General features: G+C 36.9%; 1 protein-coding gene and 1 pseudogene across 2 annotated transcripts in view; one reads left to right on the top strand and one right to left on the bottom strand.

Annotated features, from left to right (window-relative positions):
- The window catches only part of UCHL5 (ubiquitin C-terminal hydrolase L5), a 47,429-nt gene extending 42,900 nt beyond the window's left edge, over window positions 1–4,529 (top strand). For both annotated transcript variants that reach the window (XM_030884123.2, XM_030884124.2), the window contains exon 11: window positions 3,564–4,529. In XM_030884123.2, coding sequence (XP_030739983.1) covers window positions 3,564–3,608 — 45 coding nt within the window. In that variant the 3' untranslated portion in view covers window positions 3,609–4,529. The remainder of the gene's footprint in view (window positions 1–3,563) is intronic.
- Window positions 4,530–5,501: 972 nt separating this feature from the next.
- The window catches only part of LOC115867716 (ferritin light chain pseudogene), a 48,953-nt pseudogene continuing 36,585 nt past the window's right edge, over window positions 5,502–17,869 (bottom strand).

The following is a 17,869-nucleotide window of genomic DNA, read 5'->3' on the forward strand; positions in this document are numbered from 1 at the left end:
ATCAGGTATTAAGTATAAATAAATATTATTAGGGACCAGACAAATGTTATTAGAGAAATTTTAAATACATATGTTGTGCTTTAAAATTGGCCTGTGAGTAAACTTTTTTGGGCAAATTAAGAAAAGGACCATTCTTACTTGATTTTAATGACAGTATATTTCCATAATTTTTTAAAAAGCATAGATAGAGTACAATAGCTTTTCAGCTTTTACATTAGAACCATAATTCCTTAGTTCACATTATTTTGGACACAGGGTGGCAGTATATGAATGCCTAGTGTTAGTGGAATACCAACTCAGTCTCTTCTTGTGTTTGCATTTGTTCTATTGAATATAATACAAAGACATTATATGTCTGTTTTATTGAAAGGGTAGTTACTGACTTGCTTGTTCTTTGACTAATAATATTGTACAGCAATATTGAGATATATTTCTTTCTGTATAGACACTATACAGAAAGATACTGTATATGCAGTATCTTTTATGTGCCTAGATTCTGAAGGGAATTCAGATTCATTATTTGATTAAAATTTTTGAAATGTTTTGATTATTTATCCAACATTTATCTAGCTGAAACTATATTTGAGGCAGTCTCTTAAAATCAGTGGATATACACATAATTAAGACACATTTTTCTGTCTTAAGCAACTTAGTTGGGGAAAGGAATACATGATTATAGTACTGTGCTGCATAGTATTATTCTGATAAGTGCTAGAATAAAGTCATGCTAAAGATTCTGGGGGATCACAGGGTAGCTCCTAAATAGCTTTATGCCACTTAAAATTTCACGTCCACAAATTTTGAATCTGTGGTTAGAATTAAATGCTTAATTTCTGCCAATAATCACCTTCCTTAGCACAAATATATTTTTGTTCATCTTATTTTGAAAAAAGAAATCATATATCATATTGAAATATCACTTTCTGCTGGTAAATGGAAATGTTAAAAATTAAAAAAACAATAGATTAAGATTACAGTTATATCCAATATGAAGACTTTAGTAGTGAACATTACTTAATAAGTAATACTTCTAAGAAAAGAATTACATGTAGAATTCAGAAATGGATTATTATGTCAAAAATCCCCCCCTTCCCCCCAATGCCAAGTGAACGTAGAAAAGATGTGGCTAGTCTAGGCAGTGTTGCTACTTGCTAAAGCCATCCAGGATCAGATTTCTGAGTAATTGGAGGCAGGTCCTGACTGCCTGTGATGGTGTGGAAGTATTTGACCTGTGGAAATCTTCATTTTACAAAATAACAAAGAGTGAGGACTTTGATTTTCCCAAGAGCATGCGGCTTTAATGAATTAGATTAAGATATTGCCGTGTAAGTGTTCTTGTTCTATGAAGCTTCTGGTCTTATCTGATCAGTTCATTGAGTATACATTACATAAAGATTGCTCAGGAGGTAACCTAAAAATATAAAGTTATAAACTTCTTGTGCCATATACCAAATCTGTTCCTTAAAATATAAAATAAAATCAGCTATATTAAGATTTCATTTGTAAAACTTTTATTCAGATACATTTACAATTCTTTTAAAATTTTATCTCAACCTTTATTATGTATTTCTGAATCATTGTCTATCCCAGGTTTTTAATAACCACCAATAACCTACCATAATTTAGAATCACAGATTTTGTTGCTATGGGGGATTCAAAGCACAGTACTGAATTTTGTACATATTTTACCAAGACATTATAATTCAGTTGGTAATAAATAACTAATCTGCAGAACTTACTTTTTCTATCTCTTAATAGAAATAAGGTAGAAGAATAAAGTTATCTGCAATAATATGTACATTAATACCTATGATTACAGAATTATCTGACTTCAGTCAGCAATTTTTAGTATCTCACTAGCACACTAAATAGAAGGAAAGTATTTCTTAACAGTGAACATTTTTTCCATGCTATTTTGAAATACAGTATTTTTTATTTTTCAACAAAGGCAAAACAGAATACAGGCTTTCAGTTTAAATCTCAGATATGTTACTTAGCTGTTATGTTATTAGCTGTTGCTTTTAGGCAAGTTATTTACTTTATTATCGAATCTATTTGCTCATTTATAAATTGGTAATCACACTTCACATTCTTAAGGATTAAATGAGATAATATTGGTCAAGTTCATAATATGTGCTCAATAAATGGTGGTAATTATTTTTAACTTATTTAGCTTACCCTTAGTTTTATCTGAATTATATAGTTTAATACATGTATGGATACTCTGCATTATATGTCTTTGCTTTTTAAATTATGTTGTAAAATTTATGTCATTAACCAGTAGATTGATTCCTGTTAATCCTAGTAAACTTCCTGTATATTCAGAGATCACTAAGAAAAGCGGTACATATTTTTATTTCCAAATTATATCTAAAATTGAATAGTATTTTTATTATTTGGAAACAGAAGACTTCTTTGAGAAATTGTACATATCAAATTACAAATTATGCTTGTTATTAAAAATGTTTATGCAAGTAATTTTTAAATTTTTATATGGTACGTATAACATATTTCCTCTTAATATATTCTAATGCATTGCACTTAATTTTATCATACGGTTGTACGATAATTATATTATCATTATAGTGCATTATAAAAAAAAGATTATAGTTCTCATTAAAGAAGTTTTTTTCTTAATTGTATAATAGCAGAAGTCTTATTTATTTGTTTCTTTCTGATTCAAGTGCCATAGTGGAAAGAACATTATATTCTAGTCTTCTAAAATCTTGCTTCTCAAAGTGTCACCTGAGGACCAGCAGAATTGGCATCACCTGAGAGTTTGCTAGAACTTTAGATCCTCAGGCATTTTACCAATTCAGCCTGCATTTTAACACAGTCATTGGTCTCTACATTAGAAGCACTGCTATAGAATATGTGTCTGACCTCTATTGAGGTTTTGTTCTATATTAGCTGTGTGACTTGGTCAAGTTTGATAACACCTGTAAACTCTGGCTTCCTCATCTGCTAAAAAGTGAAATAGAATTACTGTGTTCAAGCTCTATACTTGTTACGAGGTTCAAGTGAAACTTGTGAAAACATTTTTTTGGTCTTACATGAGCGAAAAAAACCTCACTTATATGTGAGGTTTATCAACACTATGGGTATATAATCCTTAGTTATGTTAAACTCATGTAAACTATTATGTTAAACTCATTTATTCAAATATGCAGAGATTAATATAGGATTTTTCATATACTCAGTTTGTATGAGAAATGGGCACACATGTAAATATATTGTTTTGAAATAGTTATGAATGAGTATGACTTTATAGGATGAGTAATTTTGTATTTTTAAATTGTTACCATTATAATAATACATTTCAACTTCAGGTAAGAAAGAACTGCAAACCAAGTATGATCCTTTTTTATTGAGCGCAAAGCATAACTATATCATTGTCCAGGAGTAGTCTGTTGTGAGTCTTATAAAAGATAATTCTCTAGAAATCTTGCAAACAACGCATCTCAAGCTTTTTAGCTTAAGAATGCCCTCTTAGACACATTTCATTTTAATATGAACTGGAACAGGCTTTTAAGATTTTATAGTATACTATCTTTAATTTCTAGGCAAAAGAAAAACAGAATGCAAAGAAAGCACAGGAAACCAAATGAAGAAGATGCTTTGGGATGTGTACCCATTTCTGCTTCTGCACTTATTTTCAAGGAAACCATTAAGTATAAAGAAATTTGAGCAACATCCTAATTGACTCAGCGCACGTTTGGCAATAGCCCCAGTCTGTCTCGTCTTCAGTGCATGGATTCATAACCTCTCCCTGCCTGCATCATGTGCATGTGGTGCATATTAAATAAAAGTGGTGTTCAGAGCGCTTGCCGAAATCCCATTATATGACATTGGATCTGAGAACTCCTGTTGGTTCTCTGGATAGGTAACTACCGTAATGAACCGTAATGAACTACCGTAATGAAAATGGACAAATGATATTCTCTACCTGTAATTGTTATAATTTTCCAATTTTCCAGCTTGGTTAAATGCTTAAAATTTATAAATGTCAGATCTATTAAATGGAGTCTCTTGTTTCTTCTCATCATTAATGAAAAAATCAGTATTTCTGTCTTTGATATCTAAATAATTTGAAGATTTAAAAACTGAATTTTATCTTCTATACCAATTATTTGTAAAAGCTTGATTTTAAAGGAGGTCATTTGAAAAGAACAGAAGTATAGTTTCTGGGCTTCCCTGGTGGTCCAGTGGTTAAGAATCTGCCTGCCAATGCAGGGGACATGGGTTTGAGGCCTGGTCTGGGAAGATCCCACATGCTGCGGAGCAACTAAGCCCATGTGTGCCACAACTACTGAGCCTGCACTCTATAGCCTCCGAGCCACAACTACTGAAGCCCACGTGCCTAGAGCCCGTGCTCCGCAACAAGAGAAGCCACCGCAATGAGAAGCCCGCACACCACAACGAAGAGTAGCCCGCACTCAGTGCAAGTAGAGAATGCCCACGCACAGCAACAAAGACCCAACACAGCCAAAAATAAATAAATAAATAAATGTTTTAAAAAAAAAAAAAAAGCATAGTTTCTAGTGATTTTCATTGCTACCAGTAGAAAAAGTAAAAAAATCCCAATTTTATTTTAGCAAACTTTTTTCAGTGTCTGGGATTATTTTTGTATTGTAGAATTATTTCAGGAAGGTGTATTATGCATCAAAGCAAAATTTTAGGTTAAGAACAGATTGTAAATCTTAAAGATTTTTGGTGCTACTCTCAGTTTGGCAACATTTTTTCAAGCTGTTAAGCTGTATCTTTATAAAGAATTGGGGGTTTAGCAATTCAGGCTATCTGCTTTTTTTAAAAAAGGATGATGGTGGTGGTGGAGGATCCTTCTTCGCCAATTTGAACAAAATTAGTACAGCCCAGTAGTTTCCAAGAGCCATTTATCGTTTGCCCGCAATGGAATTGGGAGTTGATTTGTTTTTTATTTTATAAAATAATATTGTATTCTTGCTCTTAATCTTCTTTTCCAAGTTAAACTTTAAAGGAAATTTTATAAAACTTATGTTTGTAAAGGAAATAATCTTTTTTCTTTACTAGGTACCTTTCTGAAATTGATACATGACTTTAATATTTTATTATAGAAAAGTTTAAACATGTAGAGAGACTGTGTATGCATCCTCTAGTTCCAAACACGTGAATTTTTTTTTTCCTGTAAAAAGCTTTATTGTTTCCATTTGGTCCAAGGGTTGGGAGAGGGCTCCAGCGTGGTTAAAAAGGTGCCTACTGGGCTTCCCTGGTGGCGCAGTGGTTGAGAGTCCGTCTGCCGATGCAGGGGACACGGGTTCGTGCCCCGGTCCGGGAAGATCCCACATGCCGCGGAGCGGCTGGGCCCGTGAGCCATGGCCGCTGAGCCTGCGCGTCCGGAGCCTGTGCTCCGCAACGGGAGAGGCCACAGCAGTGAGAGGCCCGTGTACCGCAAAAAAAAAAAAAGGTGCCTACTTGCTGCCGAGAGCTGCTTCAGGCAGAAGACCTGACACCAGAGGGGCTCCTCAAAGGCCACTGGACTTTGGACGCTTCTCGTCGTGCTTGAGGATGAGCCTTTCGAAGAGATACTGGCCCAGCCCAGCCTGGGGACCAGCCAGCCTGCGGAGCTTAGTCAGGTGGTCGCCCATCTTCTTGATGAGTTTCACCTGCTCATCTAGGGCGTGACCCTCCAAGAAGTCACAGAGGCGGGGCTCTGCGCGGGCAGAACCCAGGGCATGCAGGTCCACGAGGGCCTGATTCAGGTTCTTCTCCGTGAACACAGCGGCTTCTGGAGCGTCCTGCGTTTTATGCCACTCCTCTTGGGACGGCTTCTGCACGTCCTGGAAGACGGCCAGGTGGCTGCACTGCTTTTGCATTTTCAAGGGTCGCTCGGCGCCCTCGCGCTGCTCCTCCGCCGATTCGCAGAAGCAGTGGCCCACGCCCCCCAGAGGCACAACGCTTCGTTGGAAATGGAAGCCCAGAGAGAGGTAGGTGTAGGAGGCCTACAGATGCATGTTGACCAGGCCGTGGAGGACAGCCTCCACCTGGGTGGAATCATTCTGAGGAATCCTGGAGCTCCCAGTTGATGGGATAATAAGGAGTTAAGCTCAAAAAATGGAGTTGTCCGGCCCTGGTGGCCGAGGATAGCTGTGTGGCTGATTCCAAAAGTTAAGACGGGGAAAAAAGGTTGGAGGGTGGTCAGAGGCTGGAACAAGGGGCGTCCCTGGGTCTGTTCCGTCCAAACACGGTTGAAGCAAGAGACAGAGATCCTCGGGACCACCGAGCACACTGCCTAAGGATTGTTTTTAGGCTTACTACACTGTAGTATTTTTAACTAATGTGGGGAAGACCTGGTGGGAAGTTGAATAGTAAAATTAATGAAATATTTTTCATACGTAATTTCAATTGAAGGTCATGAAGAATTTGTAGTTTTTCATTTGTGGGTAAATATATTTCACTTTGGAAACGATAGTGATTATGGAGTGTTTTCAAAGCCATGATACAGTATAACAGTGATTTCATAAGGATTATTTGAAGCTCATCTTGAGCCCATACATTTATTTCAACTTAATTTATATACCCTCTTTTGTAGAGTCTTAAATTTTGTAAAGCAATACAAGGAGTATTGTAGTAGGTAGTATCCAGTAATCAAGGACGGTGTGATACTGGCATTAAGGATCAACAAATACCTCAGTGGGATAGAAGAGAGAGCCGAAAAACAAATCTACATTTATATGGTCACTTGATTTTTGACAGAGGTAGCAAAGCAATCCAACAGAGAAGGGAAATCTTTTCAACAAATGGAGCCGGAACAGCTAAATATCCCCATGGAAAAAAATGGACCATGATTCCCTACCTCACAAAAATGAATTTGAGATGCATGACAGACCTAAATGTGATAGCTAAAATACAAAGCTTTTTAGAGGAAACAGAGGTGAATATCTTAGGTGACAGAAAACAACGATAAAAGATCTAAAATTAGTGTTCATGAAAATTAAAAACTTGTCATTGAAAGATACTTTTAATACAAGTAGCTAGTATCAAATGACATTTAAAAATTAGCTTTATTCTGGAAAAGGCAAGGCAAGGGGTTTTCCCCTAGAGCCTCTGGAAAGGAACATAGCCCTGCTGACATCTTAGTTTTGGCTCAGTGAGACTCATTTTGGACTGACCTCCAAAACTGTAAGAGAATAAATTTATGTAGTTTTAGGCCAAAAAGTAAATAAATAACTAAATAAAAATTAGCTTTATAAAATCACTGAGTTAATAGATATAAGGATATTTTCTTATTAATCTAATTCTAATACAATTCCTTGATAGGCATTTGCATAGTAAGAATGGTTTATTTTATCTGCTTCCTCGATGATTGCAAATGCATCGTGACCCTTCATGATAATTTCTGCCAGTGAATAAAGAAGTATGACATCCTTTTCTGCGTCCTATGTCATGAAGCTAGTGGGTAGAGAAAATGGAGGAATAAAGAGCAATTCAGAAATACGTGTTAGTTATGTGGGAAAAAAATTTTTTTAAAGAAATGTTTAAGAGAAAGTCATTTGCTCATTTCACTTTTGCCCTTTCTTTTCTGAAATCTCATTTAATGATTGGGTAGGTGAAGGCACTTCCGTTCTGTTTTATGCCTTTTAAAATAGCCAGTTCTAAGGGATATACTTCTGCTGTTTTAAACAAAGAAAGCTCACCAACAGCTCGATACTGGCTAGTCTCAATTTCATATGTTTAGTTCCCAAGATAGCTGCCCTTTTTCTAGCAGAGAGCAGTCAGCTTGACTGTGTCACTAGAATAGACAAATATTTGTTCTGAGATCATGAACCATGGGGACTTGCTCCCCTACTTAGACCACGATACATACTCCTGTGTGTGCTACAGTGTTACATGCAGATTAATACCTTTAGTTACTAATCCTAGTTGCCTAAAACATTTCAGGATACATTCAGAAGTTGCTCTTTTCCTGTAAGAGGATTCTGTTTTTGTTTCAAAAAAAAATAACCATGGCTTTTAAGGTTTTTGCTTAAAAAAAAAAAAAGAAAAGAAAACTTAAAGATAAGCAAAATGAAATTTAAATTACCCATAGTTCTACCACCAGAGATGACTACATTAACATGTTAGTGTACTTAGTGATCCTTTTTCCCCACGTTTTTGTATGTTAGTCTCACATGCCCTCTCCACATTCTGAAATAGATTTGTGTAGTATACATTATTTTTAAAGTTGATGATACACAATTTACCTTTTTTGTATCATTGATGACTTACTTGCAGGAAACAAAGCACTCTAGCTATTTTAAGAGGAATGGGAATTAATATTGGGAATTTTGAAACTACTTAGTTCCTTACAAAATCATTGGAAGGTATGGAGAAATGGGCTCAAGTTTGGGTCCCCAGAAAAGACTCCAGCAAAACATACGTTAACTGGCCCACCAGGGCAACTGCTACTACTGCAACGGCCAAGGGGTTCGCCAGTGGGGTTTCTGACGTTAGAACAGGCTGCAGAGGTTGTGTTCTGGGAGTGGGGACCTGCCACACTGTCTGCAGGTGCCCAGTGACCATACACGGGAAAGCAGAAAACTGCCACCTCTTCCTGGCTGCACATGCCATGGAGATGGCTTCTGCCTTACTTGTCACTTCCAAGTCTTACGTTAGGTTTTCTGCAAAGGGAGTCTGGGAAGTTGTTTTTTTTCTTTTTTGGCATCTTTATTGGAGTATAATTGCTTTACAATGGTGTGTCAGTTTCTGCTTTATAACAAAGTGAATCAGTTATACATACACATGTCCCCATATCTCTTCCCACTTGCATCTCCCTCTCTCCCACCCTCCCTATCCCACCCCTCTAGGTGGTCACAAACCACTGAGCTGATCTCCCTGTGCTATGCGGCTGCTTCCCACTAGCTAGCTATTTTACGTTTGGTAGTGTATGGAAATTGGTTTTTAACTCTTCAGTCTGCAGAGTAGGAAAGCACTCCAAGGATGGAGGACGAGGTCGATGTGGGTGCTGTGTGCAAACCCACTTCATCACACACTACTACGGTCTTCCACCCCAAAACAATTTCTCCTTTTCACATAAGTAATACGTGTTTATTTTAGAGAAATGAGAAAATACAGAGAATAAAAAATATATAAAAATCGAAAATCTAATCCCATTACCTAGAGATAATCAGTGTTGGTATTCTGATGTAGATCTCTCCAGAGAATGTGTTTACACTCACACATGTAATAGATATTTTCTTTTTCTGAAAATGGGATTATGTTGCATGCTATTTCACCCTAAACTTTCATATTAATAATTATGCTTATATCACATCTTTTTTAATGGCTGCTTAGAATTCCATTATATAAATATGCTTTAATGTATTTAACAAGCCCCCGATCGGGGCTTGTAAGGAATAAAGTGTAGAAACAGGCAAACTGGATCGTTCAATTTTTAGGGAGGAATTTTATTTTTTAAGGTGAAGTGAATTCCTAGATCAGGCAAGCATACACGTTCTTTAATTTGTTATTTTCCTTAGCACATAGTTACTGGCACTAAATCCAGTGATTGACCCAACTAAAGAGTCACCACTTTAAGCATACCTAGTCCTTTTGTTTTTGACTTGATATGTTAACATCTTGACATACCTTTCAAGATCTGGTAATATCTTTGGTTAATTTATTCTTTGGAAATTTATTCAACATACCTGAGTTGTTCTAGATGCTAGAGGTATAGTGGTGAATGAGATAAAGCCCCACCCTCCTGGTGAGACAAGTAATAGACAAGCCTGTCTAATGTAATTTTTTCAAGTAGCAGTGAGAACTGTAAAAAGAAACCAGGACAAAAGGATGGAGGGAGCTGAGGTTTGATAGGATGGCCATGGAAAGTCCCTTTAAGGAGATGATATTTAAGCAGAGACCTGAATGAAGAGAATTTTATTTCTGAAGCACTGACTCAGCAATATGAAAGTGAATCACATACGGGCAGAACCAACATGTAATAATTCAGAATATTAATTTGCAGTAATGTTTGATGACAGTCGACTTGGGGTGTCAATATGAAAATAGGTTGAATAAAAGTTACGTTTAGAAAATGTAGGTCCTAGAAAAGGCTAGGACCACTGGCCTATCCTTTTTAGGCTATCCAGATATTTTACATTGATAAGCTTCTCTAACCCTTTCTTGTAGCAATAATAATATAGTATTGACTAAACCATAATTCCAGTGGTAAAAGCCTCATGCAAGTGTATTTTTAAAAACAATTTGATATACATCATGATTAAAGATGTAAACATTAAAACTAAAACAAATGAAATTACTAGAAAAAAGTGGGAGAATATTTTATTATTTGGGGGAAGGGAAAAGCCTCTAAGCAAGAAATAAAACATTAAAAAAACATAGAAAAAAAGAATCCAGAGTGAAATGCTTGATTCTGTAAAAATTTCTGTACAATAACATACCCCATTAAAGACAGCAAGCCAACAAAATCTTAACCATAAAAAATGTAATATGTATATCAGCAGTATAATATCCAATATACAGAGAGCTCTTATAAAAAAAAAAAGAAGGAAAAAGGAAAAGGTTACCCAGGAGAAAAATTGGCAAGTGATAAGAACAAGCAATTCATAGAAGAAATTGAAATGGCTAGTGACATTATAAAAGATAGTAAATCTCACTAGTGATTAAGAAAATGAAAGTTAAAATAATAAAGGGATGACCTTTTCCTGTCAGATTATGAAGAAGTTAAAGTGATTGCAAATGACCGTTTTACAGTGTGCACGGAAGCAGGGCAGGCTCCTGGAACAGTGGTAGAAGCCTTTTTGAAAAGCAATTTGGCAATTCTCAAAATTCAGTGGTCTGTATCCTTCACAACAATTTCACTCCAAAAACCACATTACAGATGTGTTCAGACACCTATACAAAGACGGGTATAAGAAAATTCTTCATAGCATTATTTGTCATAGCAAGTAATTGGAGACATCCCAGAGCACAGCAATAGGGAATGGGTAAATGAGTCATAGTATGTTGGAATACTGTGCAATCACTGAAAAGGAGGTGAATTTCTACATATTAACATGGAAAGATGTTTGATATATCTTTGAGGAAAAAGTAAGTTGCATTATAGTGGTGTAGATTTTCTGAAAAAACAATCTTATATGGATATATAAGAATAAAAAATATTTTAAAGTATCACACCAAACTCTTAATAGTTACTAGCCTAGGAGCTTAGAACTTTTAAGGGTGAAGTGGGGAATTCTCCATTTGAAATGAATAGGCTTGTGAGATAATTGAATTTTTCCGATGAGAATATATTAATTTTGTATTCTAAATAATATGTAAATAAACTATCAGTAAATTAGCTAATTATTCTCATAACAAAAGTATTGACAGGATTTTTTTTCAATAAGATGCTCCCTAAGTGCAGTTAAGCATGAACAAAACATAAACAAATGCAGTTTATATACATATATACACACATATACATATGTATAACACATATTTGAAATAAATGTATTGTGCAATTTAAGGCATGCCTAGAATGCCTTCTGAGCAACAATAATACAGCTGATTATGGAGTACTCCCCACTGGTGGCCATTCCCCTAGCATTTTAAATATATTATTCTATTTTACTTCCTTCCTCCTATTATTTTTTTCCCTTTGAATCAAACTGTCTACAGTCTGGCTACTCAAAGTGTGGCCCACAGACCAGCAGCACCGACATCACCTGGGAACTTGTAAGAAATGCAGACTCTCCTTGCCTCAGGCCAATGGAATCAGAATCTGCATTTTAACAAGATGCCCAGTTGATTCCTATGCACATTAAAATTTAACAAGCACAGCCTCACCTGTTATTTTTTATTTATTTATTTTTTTGCGGTACGCGGGCCTCTTACTGTTGTGACCTCTCCCGTTGCGGAGCACAGGCTCCGGACGCGTAGGCTCAGCGGCCGTGGCTCACGGGCCCAGCCGCTCCGTGGCATGTGGGATCTTCCCGGACCGGGGCACGAACCCGTGTCCCCTGCATCGACAGGCGGACTCTCAGCCACTGCGCCACCAGGGAAGCCCTGTTATTTTTATATTTACAGAAATAAGTATTGTTTTCCTAATCAGTGGGCATTGGGCTTTATTTGCTGCACTTGAGAAATTGGTTTTAGGATTTTTACAGTTTCTCAGTTTCTATAGCAAAATGCAAAAGTGCAGTCGATTAGAAAATTTATTAGGAATAAAATGTGAAACCGTTCACAATGTGTCAGGCACCGTCCTAAGTATTTTTACGTAGTAACTCTAATCCCCACATGAGAGGAAGTAAATCCTATTATCTCCATTATTCAGATGAGGGCACTAAATGACTAAGATAGTTCCTTGGTCAAGTTCACACAGCTAGTAAGGAGTAGACTTAGGATTCAAACTTGAGCTGAGGCTCCTGAATTCATACTCCTTTCCTTTCCTTCTTTCCTTCCCTCTCCCACTCCCTCTCCCCTTCCTGCCTCTCTCTCTTCCTTTTTACCTCTCTTCATTTCTCCCTTCCCTCTCTTTCCCCTTCTTCCTCCCAACCACCCTTCCCTTCTCTCCCTCCTTCCCTCTTCCTTCCTCCCCGTCCCCCATTCTTAGAGGTGAAAGTTGCATTATCACAAAATCATACAGTGGAAGCACGCACATGAGAAAACTCTCTCTGGATTGACGAGAAGACTTGCAGGAGACACTGTTGACCTTGGCTGAGTTATTAAGAAATGCACACAGCAAGTGGTAAACATGAGCTCTGGGCCTGGTGATTATAATGATTCTGATTAGACACTAACAACCTATCCAGGCTGGGCCCCCTGGGCTGTGTCTCCTAGTGAGGTTACCACAGTTCAAGATCTGCCCTTTAAGCTTATGATTTGAGGCGTTGCGAGTATACTCACTGAAGGTGATAAGGACATTGGATATTTGAGACAATTTAATAAAACTTGCAGGACACTAAGGTGCGCCTAAAAGACAATTTATTAATTTACTTTATAGTTATAACTGCCAAATGGGCCAAATATTCCTAATGGCCTATCAATACATTTTCTCCCTGGTAGATGAACTTACCAGGGAGACTGAATTAAGGCCAGAAAGTTGGTTGTAGAAGTGATCGGAAAGGAAATTATTTGTTTTTTTAGAGATACTGGCTGTCATAACCTGGGAAATGTTTTGTCATACTTGACCTCAACCAAATCTACCTGGTTTACTACACACCTCCTTGGTCAAAATGTTACTATATCTTTTTCCTATACATCGCTAGGGACACAATGACAAAATTGTAAGCTCCATAATTATCACTGGTTGATATATTCCTACTTCCCTTCTCATATCACACGTTTTCAAATATGTTGTAATTTAAGTTTATTTCATTTCAATTTTATTCTAATCTGGCTTCTTAATGACATCTGGAGGGGCTCCTTAATTTAATTTTTAAACTGTCTCCAAATAAAGGGACTATTTCCTAAAACGTATGTAACACCTATGTACGAGGAATCAGTGTTTCTATTCTAATATTGCCAACATGACCTTTCATTTTGTGTGTCTGTTCACCCCTTTTTTATTGAATTAGAACATACATATAATGAAGTAATTAAAGTATCCAAATCTTAAGTGTACAGCTCAATGAGTTTTTTTTTTAATATTTATTTTTTGGCTGTGTCGGGTCTTAGTTGTGGCATACGAGATCTTTCGTTGCAGCATGCAGGCTTCTCTCTATTTGTAACGTGTGGGCTCAGTAGTTGCGGCACGCGGGCTTAGTTGCCCCGCGGTACGTGGGATCTTAGTTCCCCTGGCCTGCATTACAAGACGGATTCTTAACCCTTGGAGCACCAGGGAAGTCCCCAACATGACCTTTCTTAATATCACATTCGTGAAATAGTCTATATCTAATTTGCACATTTGGAATGCTCTGCACACTTATTATGAGGTGGAAAGTTTTTCTCTCAGAGCACACAGGACTGTTATTGGAGAAGTTGTTTTGTTAATACCGTGAACATCTTGGGTGATGCAGCTACTTTTTCAGATTTTAGGGGAAAATTTACTTGAATTAGTATTTGCAGTCAAAAACACTGGTGTGTCCACTTAGTAACCTCTTTATATCTTCTTTTTTTTTTTTTTTACATCTTTATTGGAGTATAATTGCTTTACAATGGTGTGTTAGTTTCTGCTTTATAACAAAGTGAATCAGTTATACATATGTTCCCATATCTCTTCCCTCTTGCATCTCCCTCCCTCCCACCCTCCCTATCCCACCCCTCCAGGCGGTCACAAAGCACCGAGCTGATCTCCCTGTGCTATGCGGCTGCTTCCCACTAGCTATCTACTTTACATTTGGTAGTGTATATATGTCCATGCCTCTCTCTCGCTTTCTCACAGCTTACGTTTCCCCCTCCCCATATCCTCAAGTCCATTCTCTAGTAGGTCTGTGTCTTTATTCCTGTCTTACCCCTAGGTTCTTCATGACATTTTATTTTCTTAAATTCCATATATATGTGTTATCATACGGTATTTGTCTTTCTCTTTCTGAGTTACTTCACTCTGTATGACAGACTCTAGGTCTATCCACCTCATTACAAATACCTCAATGTCGTTTCTTTTTATGGCTGAATAATATTACATCGTATATATATGTGCCACATCTTCTTTATCCATTCATCTGCTGATGGACACTTAGGTTGCTTCCATGTCCTGGCTATTGAAAATAGAGCTGCAGTGAACATTGTGGTACATGACTCTTTTTGAATTATGGTTTTCTGAGGGTATATGCCCAGTAGTGGGATTGCTGGGTCATATGGTAGTTCTATTTGTAGTTTTTTAAGGAACGTCCATACTGTTCTCCACAGTGGCTGTATCAATTTACATTCCCACCAGCAGTGCAGGAGGGTTCCCTTTTCTCCACACCCTCTCCAGCATTTATTGTTTCTAGATTTTTTTGATGATGGCCTTTCTGACTGGTGTGAGATGATATCTCATTGTAGTTTTGATTTGCATTTCTCTAATGATTAATGATGTTGAGCTTTCTTTCATGTGTTTGTTGGCAGTCTGTATATCTTCTTTGGAGAAATGTCTATTTAGGTCTTCTGCCCATTTTTGGATTGGGTTGTTTGTTTTTATGTTATTGAGCTGCATGAGCTGCTTATAAATTTTGGAGATTAGTCCTTTGTCAGTTCCTTCATCTGCAAGTATTTTCTCCCATTCTGAGGGCTGTCTTTTGATTTGTTTATGGTTTACTTTGCTGTGCAAAAGCTTTGAAGTTTCATTAGCTCCCATTTGTTTATTTTTGTTTTTATTTCCATTTCTCTAGGAGGTGGGTCAGAAAGGATCTTGCTGTGATTTATGTCATAGAGTGTTCTGCCTATGTTTTTCTCTAAGAGTTTGATACTGTCTGGCCTTACATTTAGGTCTTTAATCCATTTTGAGCTTATTTTTGTGTATGGTGTTAGGGTGTTATCTAATCTCATACTTTTACATGTACCTGTCCGGTTTTCCGAGCACCACTTATTGAAGAGGCTGCCCTTTCTCCACTGTACATTCCTGCCTCCTTTATCAAAGATAAGGTGACCATATGTGTGTGGGTTTATCTCTGGGCTTTCTATCCTGTTCCATTGATCTTTCTGTTTTTGTGCCAGTACCATACTGTATTGATTACTGTAGCTTTGTAGTATAGTCTGAAGTCAGGGAGCCTGATTCCTCCAGCTCCGTTTTTCATTCTCAGGATTGCTTTGGCTATTCAGGGTCTTTTGTGTTTCCATACAAATTGTGAAATTTTTTGTTCTAGTTCTGTGAAAAATACCAGTGGTAGTTTGATAGGGATTGCATTGAATCTGTAGATTGCTTTGGGTAGTAGAGTCATTTTCACAATGTTGAGTCTTCCAATCCAAGAACATGGTATATCTCTCCATCTATTTGTATCATCTTTAATTTATTTCATCAGCGTCTTATAATTTTCTGCATACAGGTCTTTTGTCTCCTTAGGTAGGTTTATTCCTAGAGATCTTATTCTTTTTGTTGCAATGGTAAATGGGAGTGTTCTCTTGATTTCACTTTCAGATTTTTCATCATTAGTGTATAGGAATGCCAGAGATTTCTGTGCATTAATTTTGTATCCTGCTACTTTACCAAAATCACTGATTAGCTCTAGTAGTTTTCTGGTAGCATCTTTAGGATTCTCTATAGTATCATGTCATCTGCAAACAGTGACAGCTTTACTTCTTCTTTTCTGATTTGGATTCCTTTTATTTCCTTTTCTTCTCTCATTGCTGTGGCTAAAACTTCCAAAATTATGTTGAATAAGAGTGGTGAGAGTGGGCAACCTTGTCTTGTTCCTGATCTTAGTGGATATGCTTTCAGTTTTTCACCATTGAGGGCAATGTTGGCTGTGGGCTTGTCATATATGGCCTTTATTATGTTTAGGAAAGTTCCCTCTATGCCTACTTTCTGCAGGGTTTTTATCATAAATGGGTGTTGGATTTTGTCGAAAGCTTTCTCTGCATCTATTGAGATAATCATATGGTTTTTCTCCTTCAATTTGTTAATATGGTGTATCATGTTGATTGGTTTGTGTATATTGAAGAATCCTTGCATTCCTGGAATAAACCCCACTTGATCATGGTGTATGATCCGTTTAATGTGCTGTTGGATTCTGTTTGTTAGTATTTTGTTGTGGATTTTTGTATCTATGTTCATCAGTGATATTGGCCTGTAGTTTTCTTTCTTTGTGACATCCTTGTCTGGTTTTGGTAGCAAGGTGATGGTGGCCTTGTAGAATGAGTTTCGGAGTGTTCCTCCCTCTGCTATATGTTGGAAGAGTTTGAGAAGGATAGGTGTTAGCTCTTCTCTAAATGTTTGATAGAATTCGCCTGTGAAGCCATCTGGTCCTGGGCTTTTGTTTGTTGGAAGATTTTTAATCACAGTTTCAATTTCAGTGCTTGTGATTGGTCTGTTCATATTTTCTGTTTCTTCCTGATTCAGTCTTGGCCAGTTGTGCATTTCTAAGAATTTGTGCATTTCTTCCAGGTTGTCCATTTTATTGGCATAGAGTTGCTTGTAGTAATCTCTCATGATCTTTTGTATTTCTGCAGTGTCAGTTGTTACTTCTCCTTTTTCATTTCTAATTCTATTGATTGAAGTCTTCTCCCTTTCTTTCTTGATGAGTCTGGCTAATGGTTTATCAATTTTGTTTATCTTCTCAAAGAACCAGCTTTTAGTTTTATTGATCTTTGCTATCGTGTCCTTCATTTCTTTTTCATTTATTTCTGATCTGATTTTTATGATTTCTTTCCTTCTGCTAACTTTGGGGATTTTTTGTTCTTCTTTCTCTAATTGCTTTAGGTGCAAAGTTAGGTTGTTTATTCGAGATGTTTCCTGTTTCTTAAGGTAGGATTGTATTGCTATAAACTTCCCTCTTAGAACTGCTTTTGCTGCATCCCATAGGTTTTGGGTCGTCGTGTCTCCATTGTCCTTTGTTACTAGGTATTTTTTGATTTCCTCTTTGATTTCTTCAGTGATCAGTTCATTATTAAGTAGTGTATTGTTTAGCCTCCTTGTGTTTGCATTTTTTACAGACCTTTTCCTGTAAATGATATCTAGTCTCATAGCGTTGTGGTCGGAAAAGATACTTGATACAATTTCAATTTTCTTAAATTTACCAAGACTTGATCTGTGACCCAAGATATGATCTATCCTGGAGAATGTTCCATGAGCACTTGAGAAAAATGTGTATTCTGTTGTTTTTGGATGGAATGTCCTATAAATATCAATTAAGTCCATCTTGTTTAATATATTATTTAAAGCTTGTGTCTCCTTATTTATTTTCATTTTGGATGATCTGTCCATTGGTGAAAGTGGGGTGTTAAAGTCCCCTACTATGAATGTGTTACTGTCGATTTCCCCTTTTATGGCTGTTAG

The sequence above is a fragment of the Globicephala melas genome, chromosome 1 (assembly GCF_963455315.2).
Source record: "Globicephala melas chromosome 1, mGloMel1.2, whole genome shotgun sequence".
NCBI lineage: Eukaryota > Metazoa > Chordata > Mammalia > Artiodactyla > Delphinidae > Globicephala > Globicephala melas.